Here is a 24,588-nt window from a genome sequence, read left to right as displayed (position 1 = left end):
CAAATAAGCAGTGGGCATGGTACTCAGTGACGGCAGTCCGTCACAGTTACATTTATATAGACTCTTTGCAGAAGGACCTATTTCAGTCCCTCTGCTACTTTGAAGCCCATGGTAATTCTCTGATCCCAATGACTACGTGTCATTAAAAACAGAACTCCTCGGGGGGGCGTGTCCTGGCAGCAGTGCGAGCGGACGCATGTGCTGAGCGCTTTGCTACGAAGAGGTCCAAAAGGAGCCATTTGGCGTAATTGCAATTAAACAGAATAAAGCAACGTAAACCCCAAGCTACCATGTCCCAATCTAAAGGGGAACGGCAGGCAGACAAAGCCGAAAAAAGTGCCTTCTTTGCCAAGAGGACGCCGCTGGGAAAACATACTCCACAGGAGAACAACACCCAAGATGGCGCAGACGAGGTAATGGAACACCAGCGCACAATCCCTGACAGGGAAGCCCCTCTCACACAGGAGGTGATGAAGGTGAAGACAAGATGTTCACAAGACTGAAGACTAGCTTCCAGACTTCAATTGGGGCACTCCACAAGGACCTCCAAGATCTGGGGGTAAGAACCGCCGTGACCGAAACCAAGATGGCGGAACTAACGGAGGCACAAGAGGGCATGGCGGGAGAGCTGAACAGGCTAAAAACCCAGATGCAGGCATATGAAACAAAGATGGCGGACATCGAGAACAGGGCCAGCCGTAATAATAAGCTGATCCGCGGAATGGGGGAGGCTGTGGGGCCCATGGAACTGGCGGCCTACCTACATGGCCTACTTAAAATGCAGGTGCCTGACATACCACAAGACCAGCTGCTCATGGACCGTTACCACAGAACAGCCAGGCCAAGCTTTTTGCCCCCGGACACCCAGAGGGACGTCCTCCTAAATATGCATTATTACCATGTGAAGGAGCTGGTGCTTCAAACAAGCCAAACAAAGAAAAAACTTCCAGACCCTTATGGAGGGCTAATAATATATGCAGATGCAAAAGTAGCCCCTTATACATTGACACCACTATACAGTGGGTCAAATTGAAAGCTACAACCCTCCAGGAAGAATCTAAGGCTTCTACCCCCAAAAGGTACCTAGGCAGAGTATGGCAATTCTATTAATTACAGATATTATTTGTTTGTTAGTTCTGTTCACTACCTGTTACCCGATCCTTCCTGCCCAGTTGGGACCAAGACAGTCAGTCCCCTTCCCATACACCCCCAGGATACACAACCAGACATATACTTTAAGTGGTTTCTCATTACTAGAAGGCAGTGGCGGATCCAGAGCCTGATCTCGGGAGGGGCACTTGTAGATTATTTAAAAAAAATAATCCTAGCACAATAACCACTACAGCTCAGTGTAGTAGTTATGGTGCCAGTAGTGCCAGGATCCCACCCCGGAGTAAGTAGTCATACCGTTTAAGAACAGTTTGACAACTTACCTGGGGTCTGCTGGGATATAGGGCATAGGAGAAGTGGTGTGTGTTAGGGGTGAAGTGTGTGTGAAAGGTGCAGTGTGTGTGTGAGCGGTGAAGTGAGTGTGAGTGCGTAAGGGTGGCAGTGTGTGTGTTAGGGGGCAGTGTGTGTATGGGGGCACTGTATGTCTGTGTGGGGCAGTGTGTGTATGGGGGGAACTGTATGTATGTGTGGGGCAGTGTGTGTGTATGGGGGGCACTGTGTGTATGGGGGGGTCGTGTGTGTGTGTTTGGGGCAATGTGTGTATGGGGGGGCAGCAGGGTGTGTAGGGCACTGTGTGTGTATAGGTGTGCAGTGTGTGCGGGGCAGTATGTGTGTGGGGCAGTGTGTATGGGGACAGTGTTTGTGGGACAGTGTTGTATGGGGACAGTGTTTGTGGGACAGTGTTGTATGGGGACAGTGTTTGTGGGACAGTGTTGTATGGGGACAGTGTTGTATGGGGACAGTGTTTGTGGGGCAGTGTGTGTATGGAGGCAGTGTTTGTGGGGCAGTGTGTGTATGGGGTAAGTGTGTGTAGTGTTTGTATGTGGGGCAGTGTTTGTGGGTCAGTGTGTGTATGGGGTCAGTGTTGTATGGGGACAGTGTTTGTGGGGCAGTGTGTGTATGGAGGCAGTGTTTGTGGGGCAGTGTGTGTATGGGGTAAGTGTGTGTAGTGTTTGTATGTGGGGCAGTGTTTGTGGGTCAGTGTGTGTAAGGGGGAAGTGTGTGTATGGGGCAGTGTTTGTGGGGCAGTGTGTGTGTGGGGCAGTGTGTGTATGGGGACAGTGTGTATATGGGGACAGTGTGTATATGGGGGCAGTGTTTGTGTGTATGGGGGCAGTGTTTGTGTGTATGGGGGCAGTGTTTGTGTGTATGGGGGCAGTGTTTGTGTGTATGGGGGCAGTGTGTGTGTGTGTGGGGTCAGTGTGTGTAGTGTGTGTATGGGGTCAGTGTGTGTAGTGTGTGTATGGGGTCAGTGTGTGTATGGGGTCAGTGTGTGTAGTGTGTGTATGGGGTCAGTGTGTGTAGTGTGTGTAGTGTGTGTATGGGGTCAGTGTGTGTAGTGTGTGTATGGGGTCAGTGTGTGTAGTGTGTGTATGGGGTCAGTGTGTGTATGGGGTCAGTGTGTGTATGGGGTCAGTGTGTGTATGGGGTCAGTGTGTGTAGTGTGTGTATGGGGTCAGTGTGTGCATGGGGTCAGTGTGTGCATGGGGTCAGTGTGTGCATGGGGTCAGTGTGTGCATGGGGTCAGTGTGTGCATGGGGTCAGTGTGTGCATGGGGTCAGTGTGTGCATGGGGTCAGTGTGTGTAGTGTGTGTATGGGGTCAGTGTGTGCATGGGGTCAGTGTGTGCATGGGGTCAGTGTGTGTAGTGTGTGTATGGGGTCAGTGTGTGCATGGGGTCAGTGTGTGTATGGGGTCAGTGTGTGTAGTGTGTGTATGGGGTCAGTGTGTGCATGGGGTCAGTGTGTGTAGTGTGTGTATGGGGTCAGTGTGTGTAGTGTGTGTATGGGGTCAGTGTGTTTATGGGGGCAGTGTATGTTGGGCAGTGTGTATGGGGGCAGTGTATGTGGGGCAGTGTGTATGGGGCCAGTGTGTATGGGGGGAGGGGAGGAGGGAAGGGAGGCTTTTTAATGAAAACATTTTTTTTTAAAAAAAATGTATTTAATAAAATATATTTATGTCCCCCCTCCCTTCTTACCTTTATTGAGGAGGAGGGGGGACATTTCTGGATCCCTGGTGGTCCCAGTGGGGAATCCCTGGTGGTCCAGTGGTTCCAGTGAACTCTAGCCCGCGCTCCAGGGCTAGAGTTCACTCTCGCGAGATTTGGAGCGTTGCCGTGGTAACCGCGGCAACGCTCCAAATCTCGCGAGAGGAGGACCCGGAGGAGCTGCTGGTAACAGCTCCCGGGTCCTCTCTCCCTCCCCTTCCGGTCGGCTGTCAGTAATGTGCCTGCGGACCGGGGAGGGAGATCACTGATCACTGATCTCCCTCCCGGTCCGCAGGCACATTGCAGGGCTGGCGCTTGGGCAATGCCAGCCCTGCACTAGCCGGCAGGGGAGAATCTCGGGGGGGGGCAATTGCCCCGTTGCCCCCCCCCTGGATCCGCCAATGCTAGAAGGCTACCCTATGCCACTCCTAGGAAAGCGAGTGCGGCATGCCCGTAAATTACCCTCTACTAGGGGTAGGACACTCGACTCGAAGCTGCTGGGACGAGTGAAGCCCATGTGCATGTACCTAATGTTTGGTCACAAACTTGCTAAACATTTAGTGCTTAGACCTCCATCAAAATTGACACCTTAAACGCCAGAGGGTTAAACCTGCCAGTTCGACGACATTAACTATACAGAGAACTAAAACACACTGACACGGATGTCATCTGTCTACTATAGGACTAACGACTTTATACAACCGTCTATGACTGACTACCCATACCAGTCCCATGCAATATCCCCCACTAAGTCCAAGGGGTCTCCATACTGATTTCCAAACACGTAGCGTTCAATATGATCTCCCAAGAAATAGACACAAACGGGAGATACATCATCCTGAAATGCTCTATAAATAACATAACTCATACGATTACAAACCTATACTCACCAAACACCAATCAACACAACTTCCTGCACAGTTTACTACATAAACTAGATAACATGCAAGAGGGAGTTTCTATTATTTGTGGAGACTTTAATCATGTCTTAGACCCAAAACTAGACACCAACATCTCGCAACACAGTCCCCAGTACAAAATACTACACAGACAATGCAAGAAACTACAAAAACTCCTCTCGCTACACTACTAATATGATGCCTGGCGGATATCCCACAATACAGAACGGGCTTACACACACTTATCCCATGTCCATAACTCCTATTCAAGAGTTGATGGGTTCTTGTTACATGGGAGGGGGCTCAATCAGCTCTCCAACTGTGAGATAGGCCAAATTTCCTGGTCAGACCACGCACCGGTCACACTGACGGTCAGGGACCAATACAACTATAAGCAACGCAGCCCATGGAGGCTGAATGCATTCTTGTTAAATTACCCCACATTCAGAAGTCGAAACTGCTTTGCACGACACGCAAGGTGCTGGATGTCACGCACAGCCTACCCAAACTACACATGGGTGGGGGCCTACTCCTTTCCCTTGATGCGGAAAAGGCCTTTGGCCGCCTGCACTGGAAATTCCTGGAGGCGGCCATGGCAACATTTGGGATACTGGAGGGCTCCTATCCATAGTCAAGGCATTATACTGCTCTCCGGCAGCTCAGGTGCTCAACGCAGGTTTTCTGTCATGCCCGTTTACTATCTCGAACGGGACGAGGCAGGGATGCCCCTTATCGCCTCTGCTGTATATCATGGCACTGGAGCCATTGAATTCCAGGATCAGACACAACAGTTACATTCACTGGGTGTGCATCTGGGAAAGAGAGTATAAAACGAACTTATTCGCAGACGACGTGCTGCTGACCCTGACCCAACCACTAATATCAATGCCCAACCTTCTAAAATAAATAAAAGACTATGGAGACAGCTCCTATTAAAAACTTAATGTGACAAAAATGCTACGCATACTTCAGGATCAATTCGTGATGGACTGGAGAGCGAACAGCGTTTCCTTCTTAGGTCTCAAATTAACTAAATCCGTGGCGGGATTATTTAACCCCTTAAGGACCAAACTTCTGGAATAAAAGGGAATAATGACATGTCACACACGTCATGTGTCCTTAAGGGGTTAAGGCTAGTTATGAATCCCCTACAGAGAGAATTGGAGGCGAGCTTGGCCACCTGGGGGGGACAAATACCTCTCTTGGTTGGGAAGATTGGCAGCAGTCAATCTCCCCAAGCTCCAATATCTATTTCGCACATTGCCGATTAAATTGCCAACCACCTTCTTGAGTAAAATCCAAAACATGTTCATCAAATTTACCTGGGCTCACAAAAGAGTGAGAGTTGCCACAAAATTCCTATAACGACCAGTGCCGGAGGGCAGACTGGCACTCCCCAATATTAAAATATTACCAAGCAGCACTTCTAGCCCCGGTGGTAGAGATGCATTCCTCAAACACCCCACCACAATGGTTGGACGTAGAAAACCACTGGTTACAAGGGTCTGACCTCAGCAAGCTAATATGGGTGCCAAAAACGCTACGCCCTAAGCAACCTCATATACTACCCACCACGACAACACTTATGTCAACCTGGGACAAGACACAAATGCTACTAAACACCACGACACCGTAGTCACAGGCAGCACCGCTGACCAGTCTAAACACGGCTAATTCCATGTTTGACCATAGAGAGTCGACAAGGGGGATGCACACTTAAGGGACCTCCACGCTTCACACAAGTTGCTGCCATTCCCTACACTACAGGATAAATTTAATCTGCCCCCTAGAAAAGTATTCTCGTACCTATAGTTCAAATCCATGCTAGCGACCCAAACACCTAATGCCGAGAGTACACTCACACACTCTAAGTTTGAGGTCGCCTGTATGACTCAAAAGCCAATGAGGGGGGTAATCTCGATTTGTTACACTCTCCTCAACGTGGGGACCCCGATAATACTAGACAGATTTAGCAAAGCATGGCACGAGGACATGGGGAGAATATTCGATGCAACACAATGGTCGAAAGCACTCACAGCACACAAGAGGAAAACAACTTGCATGACACACCTTGAGTTACTGAGGAAAATATATTACAGATGGTACATGGTGCCGGTCTGATTGGCAAAAAATTTCCCGGGAACATCATCCCACTGTTGGAGGTGTGGGGAGGCAGAGGGTACGATGTACCACATTTGGTGGTCTATCAGTATGCTCCAACCATATCGGTTGATGGTAGAAAAAATTATCTCCAGGGCCACACAAAATAAGATCACTCTTATTACACTAAGATCACTGAACTGAGCCTTTTACTAATGAACATGGACAGAATCCCTAGGGGGGAGGCGCTGCTTATTTTCCAAGTGCTAGTGGTAGTGCTGACACTCATAGCAAGGGAATGGAAATCAACATCTGCACCATCGAAACAAGCCCTAATGAGACAAATAACCACTAATAAAACGTATGAACACATAGCCAGGAAAGACCGCCCAAACCATAACGATTTCAGGCGGTCAAAGCAAGGTGGGAAAGCTTCAGAGCCACCCAGGGGGACACAAACTTAAGCACAAGGCCCAGAGCCGTTTCCCCGTAAATAAACAAAAGCCACCCCCCCATCAGGACTCAGGCCAAAGTCCACACCACTTCAGACTAATGGGTAAATCAAGGGAACCCCACCCAAGGAACACTGAGAATTTTACATACACAATGCAAACCGACCGAATGGAATGTAACCGGTGAATAGCCTTGACGTGAAACTAGCCGAAAGGTGTGCGAAAGTAACTACAACTATATTAGAAACTATGAACAGGGTGTCAACTATTGAAACCGTGATGATGGAAAATGTGCTAAATTCCTTCTATTCACATTTAGTATGGGTTTTAAACCATGGGTAAAACTTTGTTTGTTCAACCAGTGTGAATACAAGTGAACAATGGAGTACCTAACATGCCTATGCAAACATGAACCATTAAGCAAAGTTACATTCCTGACACAATACTCACAAGCATGACGTATGAATATATGAATTTTGTATTAAAAAACAATAACATTTCACCATTTTAGTTCTGGCGTTAAAAAATCTGCAAAAGTAGGAGAAGGAAAATTGATGCTCATTGTCATGCTCATCCTTTCTCCACTGAAAACAATTAAAGCTACAATTGGATAGTGGCTATTAGGGAGCTCCTATCAAATGAGATTAGGATCTGGTTGGGTGTACCAGCCATTTCTTTATTGCAGGTAATGTCATAGAAGGTAGATTAAAGCATGAGGACAATCAACAATAATTACTATAATAATTACTGAATCCTTTTTCAATATTACCTATGGAATGCATAAAACAAATAAATACACCTCTAAATATACATTTCAATAAATGCTCTCAACAATTATGTAGGGGGGAAAAAACTATACAAGTGAAAGCCTGTCATTACATGGAAAAACAACTACATGACAGGTCACCAGACATGGAAAAATGGGAGACACTCACCACACTCACCGCCATTTTAGAAACAATCTACCAAAGGGAAGTATAAAACTGCACAACATTCACCTCATGCATTTACAAGGCTTGTATGACAAAGAAAAGTTTATAGACAAGTTAAGGGTAAATTCTCGAAGCATTGTTTAACCCTACCAGACATTAAGTCAGAGTGTTCATTTTCCCACCCTGACTTTACTGAAAACACATATTTCCTATGATTAACACAGTTAATGATCTACTATAATATGGAAATATTGGCTATGTGACAGGACCAATTTATGCCCCATCTGTTGGCAAAATAATAATTCAGAGATCTAAAAAAGCATCAACCAAATGCACATCATTGTAAACTGGCATTCGTCCAGAGGCCTTCAAAGGGATCATTACTAGTCTTTTCATACAATGAAATTAATATAATACCATTGATTAATCTGTAAGTAGACACTAATGATGGGACAGTTGCTAATGCCAATACTAACTCAAGCCACGAGCCTGTAAACAGATTCTAGTCTAGTAATCACAAGACAGCGAGTCAAACACCACTGCTAGGAGTGTCTCTGGAAGAACAGTTAAATGTTAAAACATTTAAACACATTAAGGCCCAAAGGTTTCCAAGATTTTAGCCAAACATTTTAAAGAGAGACCTCTCCTAACGAAGGTCTAATTAATTATGCCAAAAAAGCCACACAGTTCTAGAGTAGTCTTAAAAAAGTACTAGGGGAGAACTGAACCTTTCTTTCCATTGTACACACAGATGCACACATCTGGCCTCACAACAACCAGAAGTGATCTAGAACGCTTAAGAGTCTAAGAAAGGAAATGGAAATGAGAGCATGGTTTTTGGCCTTTAATGACATTCTTGTTTTTGGTGGGGCCTCAGATTACCTATTCTCTAATGGCAATGCTCCATATTTTGTAATTAGAGCAGGCATTCAAGTTGTGTGTTATTTTCCACAAATTAGTAATGGAAAGCTAGTAGGCATAGTAACAGGTAAACTTGTCTTGAGGAGGAACAAAACAGTAATTTACTGGGTTTCTGCCTAAAACTTGGAAATCTCAACAACAGACAATACAGGCGGTAAAATCTTACAATCACGGGGCGGGGCCGGACCGCCATGCTGACCGGTCGCATGGCGGAGGGACTCCTGAGGAATCGGGCCTTTAAGCCACAATAGGCAGCTTTTGACAATCGCAAAGAACAAGAAACTACTCACACAGCTGTGGGAGGGGTAGCAGACCCCGAGATCTGGAGTTTTGGACCCCCCACGGGAAGCACGAGACTTCGGAGGCCGCGGCCTACTCTAGGGGGAGCGGGGTGGATGGCCACTGCCCCGTCTCCCTACTATACTGCCACACGCTGGAATGTTGAATGCCTGCCGGTTCCTGTTCCCCACCCCCCTCTGGGCCGGGGGCAGGGGGAGGGGCCATCCCGGTCCACACTGGGGCAAACTCAAGCCGACCTACGAGCTGACTAAAGGGCGCTGGACACGCAAGGCCCACAGCCCAAGATGGCGGCGGCTCAGAGCACCTACCTAACCGCTCCAGCAACATGGAGCCACAACAGCTGTCTGAATGAAGGTGCAGCGACTGCAGCGGACCCAGGCCGAGGGGAAAATGGCACCAATAAATCCAGATGACCATCTGCAACACGCGCCTCCCTAGTCGAGATTGTAGCCGGAGGGGATACATGAGTCATCGCCTGTCCAAGCGGTACCAGCACAGCGTTCCCCACAGCCTAATGCGGACCGGGCAATATCAGAGCTGACTGCTCACCTCACGAAGCATGCAGCCATACCCGGCCCCCACCAATTTCTCCCCACCGGGGTTCGCACGGACACATGTAACAGCAAGACAGCTCAGCCCCAGTGGTTTTACTTAAGCCTGTTTCTTCTCGCTCAAGACAACAAGTATACTCACCTTGCATGTTTGGGACACAAAGCTCCATCACACAAGTAACACACTAATACATGGTTTATTCTGCTTACTGAAATATAAATGTTTACCATAGTTGGGAATGCAGTGTCACATACACTTCACTCTAAGAATAACTAAACTTGTCTTACGTAGATCTAGCCTAGCATCTTTATCACACACTACTGTTGAATCATAGCCTGTTATTGTTATGACCCCCCCCCCCAAAAAAAAAAATGTGCTGTTTTAACTGCCACACTTTGAAATGCCATGATATGCTTGCAGCAGCTGTTGTGGCTATGCACGCCTCTTGTTACTTTATGCACAAGTAAAATAAAGAATTAAAAAAAAAAAAAATCTTACAATCACATCCGCATTGCACCTCACTGCTGAAAATAAATTTATCATACAGAACAGCAAAGATAGCGCAAATAACAACACATTTATTGCACCAAATTGATCAGACACTGATTTTGCTAAATGTTTTCTTGATAAGGATTACTCTAACCCTGGTTCCCCACCGCCACTCCATTCTACTGCCCTGAACTCTCTCTCTTTTTTCTTACTTCTCAACGACCACACTCTTGGCAGGGCACATATTGCACCAGTTTGCACAGGTTTGTTACTTTAAAATTACACCCTTACAAATTAAACACCCTCCTAGTGATTGCTTAACTAATTACACAATATCACCTTTTCAGCCAGTACTGATGTTACAATTTGTTTCTGCCCAATTTCAATATGTATACAATTTCCGCAAATTGATAATATTTGCATACACGGTGTACTGAAGTATTTGTAATACTGTGGAAATTGCAAAACCTTTCAATAAAATAGGATTTTTAAAAACAATTTAAAAACGATGAGAGCCAAAACTTTTCTGATTTAAATAAACTAAGCTGTTTGGAATAAAAAAAAAAGTCCCATAAAATTATAGGAGAAAAATTATTCTAGGATCACTTACAACAACTAATGCTCTCAGAAGGCAGTGCCGTACAGTTACAGTCTGTCCTATAACGGAGAAGGTCTGGGGTCTATTTGATGATATTATGATAGTATTTTATATCCGCATACTGAAATGACCTTCACCCATCACACCAAATTGCTAATATCTCTGTTTAAAGTGAGTAACATTCCCATTACCGTGATACAACTTCTCTACTCAGATCTAAATCAAAACTCACATACGCAAAGAGATAAGAGCATCTCCTCATTTCTCCAGGAAAACTGTTGAAATAAAATATGTATACTCCATCAGAGGTTTCAAATGTTTAGCTGTTAGACAGATTTGTATGCTGAAGACTCTGTTACCCGAGATCATCACCAATCACTGACATAAGAAGAGACCTGTCAAGAAAGCTAAGGAGATAAAGGCCTAAAGAACATCATTAGCGTATATCTTTCTGATGAAGAGAATTGACAAAGCAAATTTCATTTGAACCTCTGAAACAGTAACAGAGTGCACATGACAAATAATAGAAGGCATCCTCGAGAACCAACTTATATAGAATGATTTCATCTCAGGATAGACACAGAATTACTGCGAGGGGTGCAAGAATAGTACAAGAACTAATGCAACTCTAAGTGCAAGTCTGTACAAGCAATATTATTTGAACGTAGATATCTTATCAGATTGTTTATGGGTTACATTTGAAGCACTGTTGGATGGTTTGGCTTTATTATGGATGGTTAAGCAGTTTTAGATCTAATGAGCTATTGTTTAATGAAACAGGTTTTAAAATGATGCTTATAAAAAGCATTGCACAGGGCTGCATAGTGTTAATATCCAATAAAATGTGTTTGATTTTATAAAATTCTTACAGATTTTAGTTTTCACCACAACCTCTGTATTTGCAGCAAAGGAAACAGAAATTAACATATTTGGTATGAATTAAAAAAAAACAAAAAAAAAAACAACTAAATATAACAGCTGCAACAAGATTATGCAAAAGATGGAAAGATGGGTAATCCAAGGCCAGACTTCTAGCATATTGGGCCTGGTGCAGACAATTATGATGGACCTAATTACAGAATCTTATCAATAGAAAACACTAAAACAGTTATACCTTTACTGTAAGAACAATCAGGATGTGGAATTCTCTGCAACTTGCAAAACAGAAGTTGCATACTTGCAAAAACAGAATATTCAAGGATATAATCTTTCAATGTAGGGTAATAACTGCTTGATCCAAGGATAAATCTGACTGCTATTCTGGGGTCAAGAAGGATTTTTTTTCCTAGCTTGTTGCAAAATTGGAAGTGCTTCAAACTGGGTTTTTTTTGCCTTCTTTTGGATCAACAGCAAAAAACATATGTGAGGAAGGCTGAACTTGATGGACGCAAGTCTCTTTTCAGCCTATAAAACTATGTAACTATGTAACCTCCCAAGCGTAATGCATCTGGTGCAGGTAGTGCTGGAGGGACTCTCACAGGATATAGCTATCAGCAAACAAATACCCTATGCTAATCTCTCGCTTTCATCTTTCATGTAAATCTATACCCCCTAACAGCAGTGTCCGGTGAAGCAGGATGTCAATGGGCGGGGCAAAAGTGTGGGCCAATGACGCAAATCATATAACCAGAACTGCCCAAAAAGGGGTTGGGTCTCCCCAAACAACTGGAAGGCCTGGTGTGAATGCATGTCAGGTTACTTGCCAATCATGCAGGCTGGTCAACTAAGGACATACTACGCAGACAGCAGCCTGAGCTTGGCACAAATGCATCTAATGATGCGCTCGTCCCTCACTTTCTAAGGACTGTCTCCTTGCACTCACTTGTCAACTCCTCTCCTTACCAGCAGGCAGAAGCTCCTGGTATACAGTCTGGGACAGAGAAAAAGTGTATGTTGTGAGTGTAGAAGAAATGGAACATGCCAGAGTGTTAGAGAGACCGAGGCAACAAAAGTATGCACAAAGTCAGCTTTACCTTAACTAATTTCATTGTGAGCCACTCCACACATTTTGTTCCTCTACATCCCTCTTAAGTTTCGATACTTAAGCAAGAGCATGTAAAGAGTAGAAAGAATATATATATATATATATATATATATATATATATATATATAGTTTTTTTTAAATTTAATGGGCCTAATCCATAGGCATGGACCTGAAGCTGCAGCTCCATCAGCCCCTATGTTAATCTGGCCCTGGTATAAGCACAAAAACCGAGTCTGTGGCTTGCAGGCTACTATCATAGTGTTTTTTTTTATGTATATAGAGTCACCTGCTTCCCTGGACCCAGTACTCCTTACCCACCCCCTTTTCTTTTGCGGATATGCTTATATTATTATTTATCAAATATTTTACCAAGAAAGATACATTGAGATTTCTCTAGTTTTCAAGTATGTCCAGTATATAGTATGTCAAGTTTATAACTGTATTCAATGATGCATGTATAGGATTGTTTATATTAGATCACAGTTTGTCTGTATGACCTGCTGTCAACTTAAAATCTTTAAAAAAAAAAATTTTAAAAGGGTGTGTGTGTGTGTCTTTATTTGTTCGTTTTAAAATTTTCCTTGAAATTTAAAAAAAAAAATAAAAAAATGTACACAAGAAAAAAAAAGTGATATTTCTACCCTTCATATACTGTGAAAAAGTAATTCACCAGTCCCAATTACAGAATATTCTCTGGAAATAAAATCCCAGAAGAATCAGTTGTGGTAGATTAGAATCCATAAACCGAAGTAAAAGATATAGATTGTAGATTAAAGTAATACCAACCCGCGACTGGAACTGGATTCCTTTTCCTTGCCTCTATCTTTTTCTCTGGTCTTTGTCTTTTCTCTGCCTTTTCCTCGATCCCTATCCCGGGATCTGCTGCGAGATTTTCTTCTACTTGACCGTTCACTGCTTTTGCTACGAGATCGCTGGCGGTGCCTCGATTGTGACCTGTTCAGAAATTAGAGAGAAAATGTAATTAACCATTTTTTTCTGAATTACATAAAGAGCTTTGGTGAGTTGGCAAGCATATATTAAGTATAGAAATAATTTAAATATCTTAAATATTATAAATATATATATATATATATATATATATATATATATATATATATATAGATAGAGAGAGAGAGAGAGAGAGAGAGACAAATTTGTTTCCTACCTATTTTGACCTACATTTGTAAATCAGTCTACATTTCACAACATGGATGTTAAAGTGAGGCTGCAGTAGCCTTCAATATTCTAAAATATACAAGTTAAAATATTATACAAGTTCATAGGAGGCATTAACAGTGTATGCAGGGAGCCTCATCCAGTAGATAGACTGTAAGATTCTAAAAACAAGGTGACCAAAATGTGAGCCTCCTTGAACCCCCCCGAACGCCTAACAAGATTAGTGTATGCAACATATAAACGAATCACATAACAAATAGACGTGAGATAGCCAGAGCATCGCCATTGCATGCACGTAAGAGGCTGATAGTTACACTGCCTCAACAACGAGATACACTTGGAGGTTGCAAAGCAGGGTATAGGTAATGCCCGTTCTGACTTGGGGTGAGCAGCGACTACTTTACGCCCAAACAACTGCGCACATAGATAGGTGGTGATTAACATGAAATGTGAATGTCATTGTGATGTATCAGATCCTCTGTATTGTAACCCTGAACTCCTTACCCTACCATTTTTTCCTTCTGTACCCCCACCCTTTTCTCTTTTGTGATTGAAAACTAATAAACTCATTTAATAAAAAAAAAAAAATATTATACAAGTTGACCGGTATGGGCTCCAGTGGGCCACGGGTTGTACCAAGACAAAACAAAGCAAGCTACAAACCATGCAGAAGATTGGACAGTTAGACTAGCAGGCCAGATGTTATCTTAGCGCCCACCGCTTAACCCTGCAGGGCATCGGATGAACAGCCAGTGGAAATCAGGGACCACAAGCAAGCTACACCCTTGATTTGGGTCCAACTGGGCAGGCACTATGAGACCCGTCTTGCAGGCGGGGGCTTACCGAGTGGCCAGTAGCCGGTGGCACGTAGTGTGGGTGGCTGGACCGGTTGCATAGCTAAATGAACCGGTATAGGTTGCAGGCCCGGCAGACTACAGTAAGCTACGGGTTTGGTGATAGGACTGAAAACAACACGGGGCCACTTTTAGCTAACTAAGCAAAGCATTACCGCCTATAGGTAACTCTATAGAGGATGGATCCATAGCAGGCTGAGCGTAAATACCGGGAAGACTTTTACCACTAGACAAGCAAAACAGGTCTGTCCCCGTAGGTCAACGAAGTGTAACATGCCACTAGCCAGTTTCCTCTTGTGGAATAGCCCGCTTCAAACAAAAGCTGTGAAACTATGCGGGTACTCTTGTGCCAAGAATGTTCCTCTATTGTGTTATGTTCTTTCTCTCACAACACTAATGATGTGCTGAGTACTGAGGTGCCACGTTGCTACTACATGTAAACACTGTTTGTGGCTGCACAAGCCTATGTTTTGTAATATGCACAACAAAAATAAAGAATTGAAAAAATATATATATATTATACAAGGTATTATTTATTCTGAAAAGCTATACCCAGCGGTGTATTTATTGTGAGGATGACAAGGCATTTGCCTTGGGCAGCACTTTCAGGGAGCGGCAAAAAAACCTGCCCCTAAACGCCCAGGCAGATGCCATGCAAGTCTCTTGTACTGGGGGGCCCACAAGCTGGCCGGCTGGCCACCTCAGGGCCCCTCAGAGGCTGGCATGCACTGATGTTGCGGGTGGCGATGAAGCACTCTCCCCTGAGCTCTTCCCTGCTCAGCTCCCTCACGCGCACTGATGCCAGAGCCGGAATATGACGTCACTCCAGCATCACTAAAAGGCGCGTGAGGGAGCTGAGCAGGAGGATCAGAGCTCCCTCACCGCCCGCCTGAACTTCGCATCTGCATTTCCAACCGACCGCCAGACCACCTGTATTGCCCTGCCAGCCTCAGTGGACCCAAAGGAAGAATCCACCAAAATACCTCAAAAATTTAAGCATATAAAAAAAAATGTGAGTGTGTTTGTGTGTGTCTGTTAGTGAGTGTCTGATAGTGAGAGTGTGTGTGCCTCTGTTACTGAGAGTGTGTGTTAGTGAGTGTCAGTCTGTCTGTTAGTGAGAGTGTGTGTCAGTGGGAGTGTGTATGTGTCAGTGTGTGTATGCGCATCTGTCACGGACAGTGCATATGTCAGTGAATGTGTATGTCTGTTAGCGAATGTGTGTGTCTGAGAGTGTCTGTTAGTGAATGTGTATGTCTGTCAGTGTGTATGCGTGTGTCACAGAGTGTGTATCTGTCAATGTGTATGTCTGTTAGCAAATGTGTGTGTCTGACACTGAGTGTGTATGTGTGTGTCAGTGTGTGTCTGTAAGTGAGTATATGTGTGTCACAGTGTGTGTGTCTGACACAGAGTGTGCATCTGTCAGTGAATGCGTGTGTCAGTCGGTGGATGTGTGTGCCTGTCGGTGAATGTGAGTGTGCATGTTTCAGTAAAAGTGTGTGTTGGTTAAACAGTGCGTGTGACCATGACTGTGTATCTGTCAGGGAGTGTTTGTCAATGTATGCATCAGTGAAGGCGTGTGTCTGCCAGGCAAAGAGCGTGTTGGTTTTAACAGAAAATACAAATTTTAAGGGGGTGGAGGGTGCCTGAGTTTTGTTATGATTAGGGCAGCACAAAACCAGAATAAACCACTGGCTATACCCAGTGGTGTATTTTGGATTTGTGCTGCCCTAGGCACGACTAGATTCGGGCACCCCCAAAATCTAAATTTGCCCCCCCAATTCATGTCAAGGCCACTTTTTTGACTGACAGACACATGCACTCATTGATACATGCACTGATATACACTCACTGACAGATACAGTCATTGGCACACACGGATTAACCAACACACACTTACACTGACAGGCACACACTCTCAGATACACATAAAATTACATACACACAGACACACAATCAAAGGCACACCCATTCTCACTGAAAGACACACACTTTCACTCACTCACAGACACACACTGAAAGCTACACTCACTCACAGTAAGGTGGACAGCCCCAGAACATGAGGCAAACAAGGCATTTGTCTGAGAGTTGGGCTGGCGTTTTTTGGCGCCCCCCCTGAAAGTGCCGCCCTAGGCAAATGCCTTGTTTGCCTTGTGGTAAATACATCCCTGGCTATACCACCATACAGTGTGACATTGGTGCATGCAATAACCTAGCTTCGGTTCCAGGTCTACTAATGAGACATTTAACTAGCAAAGCAAGCTCTTGACTTTCCAGCTTCTCTGCACTAAACCTTGCACTGTGCACAGCTCAGCCCACTGGTCATTGTCCCTGGCACTGAGATTGCCAGACGCTGCTGATTCCGGGGGTACACTTGCATCAATTAAGACATCATAAATCAAACTATGCCCACATATGAGGAGATCCTTAATATATGTGCCATTGTTGGGGAGTTAAAAAAATAAAATAAAAAATAACACTTACTGAACAAGTGAGTTGGTGTGTACATAGTACGTTGTCCTGGAAAATGCATGCATTTTGAACAGATTGATCAGTGCATGTTGGATTATTGAATCTGTATTAGGTAGTACAGTGCTGGTGAATAACGTGGTGCTACAGTGACAACGTCTGCTTTCCAGTAAGCAGCAATTCCCTACCTGCTTATAGGAATACAAACCTATATTCCTGAAGCTTTAGTGCCCCTCTTCCTCTTTAGATCAGTGGGCCCACCCTGTTTGCAATCTTACCTTTCTTCTAGCGCCAAGGCTACCTCGGTGCTGCTGGCCTCTCTGCCTCCTGCAACGCCATTGTGGAGGCGTTGCTTCCCAAGCGGTTGTTCAATAAAATGCTTCTCATAGAAGATAACTGGGGACGTGAGGAGCATGCACTGCGAGTGCCATACGTGCATCCAGTCACATGCTACTCATAGAAAAGCAAAGAATTCAATGCTCTCCAGAGAGTTGCATTTTGATGACGTTGAATATCACATGACCAAATTTTGCTCTATTGCTGAAGCAGAGAAACCTCTAGTGCCGGTCAGTGTGTTTTACAAAACAGCAATGATTTACATTGAAGAGTTAAAACTATAGGACCATTGCACCCAGACCACTTCATTGAGATGCATGACGGAGGACACAGGAAGCAATTGCCAGCTTTGACACAAAAAGATTTCGCCTTGAATCAATAAATTGTGATTCCACTTCATTATTTTATCCCTGTAGATTATTTTGTAGTCGTCCCCCAAAAAAAGAAATATGCAGATGCAGTTTACAAAATCTGTTGAGAAATTGATAAAACCATCTCAAAAGGCATGGAAATCAACACCTTTATTGTTACACATTGAAATATATTTTAAAACAAGGGTTTAAAAAAGTAAGTTTTCCAACAGTACAGTATAGGTTTTGAATGCATCAGGATATGCCATTTGTGGGACAAATTAAGGCTCACCAAGCTACATGTAAAGGTAATATAACACTTTCATCTCCCAAGTTACACTTTTCACTCTGCCACTTGATTTCAAAGAGGACAAAAGGTGCAAACAATAACAAAACAAGATGCTTTCGAGTGTAGAGTGGTTTGGCAAAGACAAAAAACTGTATATGATAATTGCGTCCAGAACAATTTGAGTATAAAGAAAGTCAAGACAGAGAAAATCATGAAAGAAAAGCGTTAGGGTAAGAAACGAGGTCTCGCCATCCATATCTGATGAGTATAAGATGGTAAGGAATGTCAGATTAATAAGTGGTCCAAATTAGGGCCCCTGAAGAGCAAAGATCTCCATCCAAGAGGTAGAGATTTTCATGAAATTGCTTATATGGGGTTTGAAAGCACTTCTAGTTAGCAGGACACTTCATTTCATTTCATTTCAACAGCCATACACGACCTCTTTATCTCTAATTCCCTCACACTACTAGCACTCACTGAGACCTGCTGTCCCCACTCTGATACCGCTATGGCTTCTTTATGTTTCGGTGGACTACAATTCTCCCACACTCCCAGGCTCAACTGTACAGGCGGCGATGTAGGCATACTTCTCTCCTCTCAATGTATCTTTCAACCTCTGCTCCCTGCCCCTGCCCCTGCCCCTGCCCCATCCTATACTTCCTTTGAAGTTCACACTGTCCGCATATTTAAGCCCACTCCTTTAATAATTGCCATAATCTATAGCCCGCCCCAGTCATCCCAGGCTATTTATTGAACGCTATCTCTCCTCTAGCACTCCTTCCCTCATACTTGGGGACTTTAACATCCCAATCAACAACCTCAACTGCCCTGATGCCTCCCGTTTGCTCTCTGTAACGGTGGTCTGTGGTCTACTTCAGCAACTCATACAGCAGGAAATACTCAACCTCATCTTCACCAATCTTAGTACCACCTTGAATTTCTCCATTGTTCCATTTCCTTTATCTGACCACCATTTGCTGACTTTGGACATCAGCATACCCCATTCCCAAATTTCACCACCTTCAAATCTCCAATCTCGCAGAAACCTCCACTGCCTTGATCTTCAGCATTTCTCCACCTAACTCCAAACTCTCCTTTTACCCATATCAAATCTCACTTGCCCCAACTCTGCAACCTCACTCTACAACTCTCCTTGCAACTAGATCTCATGGCGCCGCCTTCATTTAAAAGCAGCAAGCGTTCCCAATTACAACCCTTGCACACCAAGCTGACCCAATATCTCCAAAAATGTTCCAGAACTGCTGAACTCTGTTGGAGAAAGTCTCACTCTGCTCCTGACTTCCTCCACTATAAATGTATGCTACGCTCCTAAACTCGGGCTCTTTCCTCTGCAAAAGTAAATTACTACAACACCCTCATTAGCACACTGTCCCTCCAACCCAAATGCCTATTTCACACTTTTAATGCTCTCCTTCGCCCTGTTGCTCCCCCTCCTCCTACCACCCTATCTGCCTCAAACTTTGCAACTTACTTCACTGAGAAGATTTCTACAATCAAGGAAGAGATCTCTAACCTCTCTCCCTCACCTTCCAATACATCACCCAACCCTACTACCTATGCTGTTCTATGCTCAAATCACACCTACTACAACAGAAAAGGTTTCTGCTCTGCTCCGGTCCTCCCGCCCCACCACCTGTTCACCCGATCCTATTCCCTCATATCTCATTCACACTTTGTCTCCCTCTCTTGCTCTCCCTCTCACAAAAATTTTCAATCTCTCCCTTTCCTGCGGCACATTTCCTTCACCCTTCAAGCTTACAACCATAATGCAGATTCTGAAAAAGTCCAACCTTGACCCCAACTCCCCATCCAACTACCGCCCTATATCGCTACTGCCATTTGCCTCCAAGATCCTTGAGAGAGTTGTGTACGCAAGATTGACAGATTTCCTTGAATCCAACTCTTTGCTTGACCTGCTTCAGGCTGGATTCCACGCTCGTCACTCTGTTGAAACAGCTGTGACCAAAGTATCCAACGATTTAATCGCTGCTAAATCTTGCGGCTATTACTCTATCCTAATTCTCCTTGATCTTTCTGCTGCCTTTGACACTGTTGATCATCAACAGCTTCTTCTCATTCTCAGTAATCTCGGTCTATGGGATACTGCTCTCTCCTGGTGTTCCTCCCACCTCTCCCAGTGTTTCTTTCTCTGGCTCTGCCTTTTCTCCCCAACCCCTCTCAGTTGGCATTCCCCAAGGTTCTGTCCTTTGTCCCCTACTGTTCTCTATCTATACGGCCTTCCTTGGTAAACTCATCCGCTCTTTTGGCTTCCATTATCATTTATATGACAATGACACACAAATCTACCTGTTCTCTCCTGATCTCTCTCCGCCCATCTTGACTCGTGTCTCTGACTGCCTCTCTGCGATTTCCAACTGGATTGCTGCTCACTTCCTTAAACTCAACCTGTCCCAAACAGAACTTCTCACTCTTCAGTGTTGGCCAAACCATACTGGTGCCTTTTTAATTTAGGGATTGAATATTAATAACATTTGATTATAGTTTGAAGGAGCCATAATCACATTACAATATCTGTTTTCTTCATATGCACAAGTGTAAAGGTAGGTTAACTTTGTCTGAATTGAGAACCATAAGCTGTCTTTGGTATAATATTTAGCAAGAACACCAAACTGCTAAAATGTCAGCTTTTTCTATTGATTTTTATTGTATCCAGAATGTTTGGAAATTTAATAAGCTTTATAAAATGTAACCACAAGTATAGAAGAATCCAACACACCAGCATATATAGCTTAAAATTAAAGTTTCACGTAACATGGAAAACATTCAAGGAAATTTCCCCACATATATCATTCAAAAAAATAGAAATGTAATGTATGAAAATTGGACTGCTGCGTTTGTCAAAACCATTTACCGATTTCTGAGTCTATATTTCCTCTATCCTTAGTAAGCATGTGTAGTGTTACATCATTATGACGTGAAATCGTTGATCGTGCTATTCTTAATGGGGACGATACTGTTGCAAAATACACAGAATTAAAACATAATAACAAGACAACATAACAGTTATCTATTCTAATCTCCCCATTTAGAAGCCCAATTTTTCCCCATAAGGATAAATTGACGCTCGTTGCTAGCATTCTTAACATCCACAACTTCAACTGGAAAGGCTACAGCAGGGCATTTAATACCCATTCAGTAAAGTGTTCCATTTTGTTCCATTACCAGTCTCTCTTTTGCCCTCCATCTCTAAACAATGGCAATTTTCTATTACATTTCTATCAAATACACTCTTATCAAATCTGTCAGAAGGCATGGTTTTCTTAAGTGGACAAAGGCTATTATTATAACATCTCATTCAAGTAAAATTAGTGTCTAACACATTGCATGTCTGCTTTTTCAATTTTAAATCATATGAAAAGTCCTCAAGTCTACGTGGATTTTTACCAAGAGTAATTCAAACACAAAGTAGATACAGTGCAGAACTTGAACAAGGATTCCAAAACTTCAATTTAAAATATAATAAGTTAAAATATAAATGATTTGAGCCAATGAAGTTGTTTTTGGAAACTGAAAAGAAGAAAAAAATGAAAGCACATAAAAATAAAAAATTTTGTTTTAAAAAATTATTTCTTTTAGTCCATTAGAAAAGGGATTTTTCATTTTATTTTTGGAAAATAAATGGAAAAGGAACTGATTAATTTAAATGTGGCCTGCCTTAAAAAGACCCACCGCTATGGCAAAGGTTAAGTCACTTAGTCAAGTTGAAAGATCTTCAAAGGTTTCTCAGATCCAGATAGGCCCATATGTTGCAAAAATTCTGTGAAAGAGCCATTACGTTCCAATCTGCTTCTTGTGTCCGACTCACAGAACACACAGATGCTTAGTTTTCTCCCTTACCAAGCCTCCCACCAGATATGGAGTTTCTCCCGTACCTTTCTATGTGACAACTCTAAGCCATGTCTTTATTCAATCGACACCTAACTAGAGGAAGAGGGGGTGGGAAAGTAAAGGGTGGCATAAAAAAATTAAGATATCCATAAAAGCTCATTTACTTACTGCCCAATACGTGTTAATTTGCCAATTTCTTCACAGGTAATCAATTAAAATGTAAAATATTGGATAAAATTAGTTGCACTAAATTTAACAGCTGCTCCATAAGCTTAATTAATTTCACAAGAGCCATATGTATTCTCTGCGTAGACAGAGTTGAAACAGAAAAAGCAGATTTTAAAATAAGTTTGAGAAAATCTGCATTTAATTAGCAGGTGGGCACTACAACTGCATAATGTTTTATACATTTTTATTTATGAAGTGACAGAAGATCTAAAGGCTTTTTAAAATGGCGTTTATTGTTTGAATGGGTACGGTTTTGCTGCATGCTAAAGTGATTTAAATCCTCGTAGCCGTTCTTTGAAAAAAAAAATCATAAATGATGAAGGAAAACATGTGGGAAACTGTAAAACTAGAAAGAATTTTCGACAAAAAACAGATACACATACCATAACCAAGGGGAAACTACACTTAATTAAATGTACACTACATCTGGACTATCAGTCCTCATAAAACGTGAAACTATTAATTTTCATTGTTATAAAGGAAATGAGGTCAGTGTCATTTAGCATTTCCCCAAATTTATTAAACTGCAAGATAAAGATAGAGGTTGTATAATAATAAAAAAAATAATCATATATTCCTAATTCATTGGTTATAAATATTATTACGTGATTTGCTTCAGTAGATGACAATCTGTTAGGCCCATTAATGAAAGTGTAAAACATAGTGGGAATGTAAGCAACCAAAAAATTTTATGGGACGCGTCTGGGGCAAAATGCTAAATAAGGAGCAATCACCATGGAAACCAATAGAATGTATCTGAATATGAGGCAATTTGCACAAGAATAGCACCTGTTTTGCCTTGATAAAAAGCTTCCAGATTACTTAACTTGTAACTGCAAAAATAAAATCTGCTGCAACAAACCAATAATTAATTACATTTCTGTTCTGTGTGAATGCAACATTCTAGTTTTCCTATTAATGTGCCTTGACACACAGTTAAAAAAATAGATAGATATATAATAATTACACAGCAGAATGAAAAGGAACAACAGATTTCATTACATCATCATTACATGACAAGTGCTATTATGTAGCTGCTCATTGAAGCGTCAGAGTCATTAGACAAGAGGTAACCTGAAGTGGTCTGCCAGCGTTATCACGATCAGCTTTCATACTTGCAATAACGAAGACAACAGGTAACATGCGTTAAATGATAGCCGATAACGCCGTGCATCATCTGTATGAAGCAGGCTTAATGGTGCGTGTAACCTCTGTCTACATCAGTCTTTTCACCATGATTAACAGCAAAGTGATCCCATGTAAATATTTAGTAGTTTATTTATATGTATTGGTGTTTTAGCATGCGCATACGTTACGGGAGGAAATTATTCTAAAAAAGGAACCTATTGTGTGTGTGTATGAATGTATGATATAGATATATACATATATAACCGTTCACGCACAGACACAGTTTTTCATTGCTAAGCTGTTACAACATTTTCTATTCGCGCCTGGTTCTCGTTTATAAACGAGAACCACATAGAATTACTATAGTGATGAATAAAATTGGGGAGAGGGGACAGTATTTTCTCCTTCTAAATCTCCGATTATAATTATAACGCCTAGTTTAAACTATTTTTAGGCAGCGTGACAAACACTGGGTCTCACAAGCATCCAAAGCCCAGGCCCTCTGCAGATCTGTAATCAGTCATTACATTTCTATATTCAAAATATATTCCAAGGACGATAGTGATATTCTGAGAGCTTTCGATACTCCATTATCCAAGTATCTGGATTTTAGGTGTTAGAGAGACATTTTTCTGTCAAGCTGCCCAAAAACAATTTAACTGAAAACTGAAGGGTCTGTACCCAAAGAATCATTACATGATAACCAATAGAGAGCACCCTAGCAGTTATGGTGTACAGAGCATATTTCAAATAGTTGCAAAAGTCATCTATTTAAAAGGATAAAGTATCACTGTTAAAAAGGTTTCTGGATGGTAAATAAGATCAATGTCAAATGACAAAGAAACATACTACACCCCCTAGCACTGATAAGCACTAATATATCTAAAAGGACACATAGTCCTAAATTAATGGTTTTATGGAAAGAGAAAACAACAGTGAGAATGTTTAATGATCTAAAATTTAGATTCTAAATATTTTTTTCTTCCAATTTCAACAAACATAATATATGTAAGCTAGTTTAGCATTTTATTTAGTCTGTTATGATCTGTATTCATGCACTCTCTTTCTCACTTCCCCAATGCCTTCATTGTACCCTAATGTTAAGGCAAGTAACATTTTCTGCACGCACACCCATCATTTGATGGAATGTAAATATGTTTTCTGGATATCCTATTTGCTTATCCTAGGAGTCAACGGACAATCACTGGGTCAAACACAAAGTGATCAACAGCTTATTAGAAAGCTGGTGGGAAATTAGTGGCAGTACAAGAAAAGTTAAGTTTTGCCGTGGAAATAAAACACAAAGCATCCCAATAAGGTGTCACATACATCTATGTATGCCAATCAAATTTAGAAGTAAAAAATATTCTTATAATCCTCATAATCAATTTAATTTGGTGTCTAGTGCATGTAAGGAGACAGGAGAGAAGTCATAGTGGTGAGGTATACAGCAGTTGCCTTAACTTATAGGGTTTTAGCCCCCTGATTATAATTTATGAAAGTACATA

General features: G+C 42.6%; 1 protein-coding gene across 1 annotated transcript in view; it reads right to left on the bottom strand.

Annotated features, from left to right (window-relative positions):
- RSRC1 (arginine and serine rich coiled-coil 1) overlaps window positions 1–24,588 on the bottom strand; it is a 305,983-nt gene that overhangs the window by 235,336 nt on the left and 46,059 nt on the right. The window contains exon 4 of the mRNA XM_063442593.1: window positions 13,170–13,337. Coding sequence (XP_063298663.1) covers window positions 13,170–13,337 — 168 coding nt within the window. The remainder of the gene's footprint in view (window positions 1–13,169; window positions 13,338–24,588) is intronic.

The sequence above is a fragment of the Pelobates fuscus genome, chromosome 2 (assembly GCF_036172605.1).
Source record: "Pelobates fuscus isolate aPelFus1 chromosome 2, aPelFus1.pri, whole genome shotgun sequence".
In the NCBI taxonomy this organism is placed as follows: domain Eukaryota; kingdom Metazoa; phylum Chordata; class Amphibia; order Anura; family Pelobatidae; genus Pelobates; species Pelobates fuscus.
The sequence above is the reverse complement of the archived record's forward strand: the minus strand, read 5'-3'. Positions and strand labels throughout refer to the sequence as shown.